Source organism: Priapulus caudatus, unplaced genomic scaffold (assembly GCF_000485595.1).
Source record: "Priapulus caudatus unplaced genomic scaffold, Priapulus_caudatus-5.0.1 Scaffold733, whole genome shotgun sequence".
NCBI lineage: Eukaryota > Metazoa > Priapulida > Priapulimorpha > Priapulimorphida > Priapulidae > Priapulus > Priapulus caudatus.
The window spans coordinates 13,002-14,776 of NW_014577794.1; the positions used below are offsets into that span (position 1 = coordinate 13,002).

The 1,775-nt window shown below is 48.9% G+C and overlaps 1 protein-coding gene across 1 annotated transcript in view; it reads right to left on the reverse strand.

The window, feature by feature from the left end:
• Positions 1–10: 10 nt before the first annotated feature.
• The window catches only part of LOC106813170 (ETS-like protein pointed), a 94,519-nt gene continuing 92,754 nt past the window's right edge, over positions 11–1,775 (reverse strand). Inside the window, exon 7 of the mRNA XM_014817239.1 lies at positions 11–523. Within this exon, the coding sequence (XP_014672725.1) occupies positions 96–523 (428 nt within the window). The 3' untranslated portion in view covers positions 11–95. The remainder of the gene's footprint in view (positions 524–1,775) is intronic.

Sequence of the window (1,775 nt, forward strand, 5' to 3'; positions counted from 1 at the left end):
TTCGCGTCGTAACCGTGGTGATGTCATCACCGCTTAGACGGCTAAATTGATCACGAATGTCAACGAAATGTCGCGCGACGGCGAATCACCCGAAATCACGCCGCGTAGTAGCTGCCGAGGTGTGACGTCATGTGCGTCGGATGATGAGTCATCGAGTGACCGGAGTAGATGTTGGCGCCCGGATTCGACCAGTACGACGTCGGCGATCCGAACAGGCTCGGCGACGACGTCGGGATGCCGGCGTGCGGACTCACGAAGTTTAGCGTCGGCGCCGAGTGGTGATAGCCGGACATGAATAGATCCGACTGGTACTTATAGGCGGTCGGGTCCGCCGCCGGCTGGCTCGCTTGCGCCAGGCCGGCAAAGTCAAACTTGTAGGCGTAGCGCTTGCCGTGCACTTTCGTCATGATGTTCTTGTCGTAGTAATAGCGCAGCGCGCGACTCAGCTTGTCGTAGTTCATGTTTGGTTTCGACTTGCGCTCCCCCCAGCGGCGCGCTACCTCGTCCGGGTTGACGTCACCACGGTGATGTCGTCACGGCGCTGATGACGTCACGTGCGGACGCTCATGAGGGCTGAGTGGCCGAACATCGGGGTCGCGAATATGCGCGCATTGGACAGGCATTCAAGCAACACAACACGCACAGCTAGCGAGGAGGTGGATGATGGCGGTGGTGTTGATGATAGAGAGAAGGAGACGGAGGAGGAAGAGAACGGGGAAGAAGAGGAAGAGGAAGAGAAATGTGAATCCTCCTCCTTCTCCTCCTCCTCTTCCTCCTCCTCATCCTCTTCCCTTTCCCTTCTTTCCCTCCTGTTCTTCTTTCATCTCCCATCATCTTCTTTTTTCTTTCTCCCCTTAACCTGGGCCTATGTCTAGTTATGCACTATCGCTATGTGAGTCGGTTTCATACTGCCCTCATTTGTACTCATTGCACATAGTTCTCCCCAACACACACACACATACACACTTACACTATAACGATTATGAAGGCCGCTCAAATTCATTGATTACATTGTTCTGCGTGTTGTATCGATCGGGTCCTATCCAACCGATCCGGAATTTGGGTTCGATTAGAAAGAATCCAATTATCAATGGTGCGATGACAACCGGAAGCAGCCGGGTACGGTGTATGCGCATGCTCACTCCGATACCTCTAATCTGACCCGCTCCGACTGTTTTCTTTTTTTCTAGACGCCTGTTAAGACCAAGGCTTCGTTTACATCGGAACATAAGGATAACTTTATACATGATACCTAGCGCCTGTGCACGACGTGGCTACGTACGTGCGCGTCAACGCTAGTGTTAGTGTACACCATCGTCGACTATTTATAGTATTCACATTGCGATTAACCGCTTCTGCTAATTGTTTCTAACGCGCATCTTCGAGCGAGAAACCTGTCCCCTGTATACCGCCTCATACTGCGGCTTCTGTTCCTCTTCTTCCTTCTCCTCTTCCGTCTAACAAAACCAAAGATTTTGAGTTTAAATTTAAATTGCCGTTATTAATATATAGACATAAAATATATCGTGTTATTGTACCGTTTATTTGCTGTATGTAATTGATGTTGTTTTATTTTAACCGTGTGTATTCTCTCTTAATTCTGTATGCAATTTTTCGATCGAAATAGTCATTATAAAACAAACAAAAAGCGTTATTTTCATTTAGATTCGAAAACGTGCGCACTACTGCTGTCTCTAAGAATCGTTCACCGTTGTTCAACGATTCTGGAATTGCTGGTCAGCCCATTACGTGTACGGTTAGTATAGCGTTGCTAT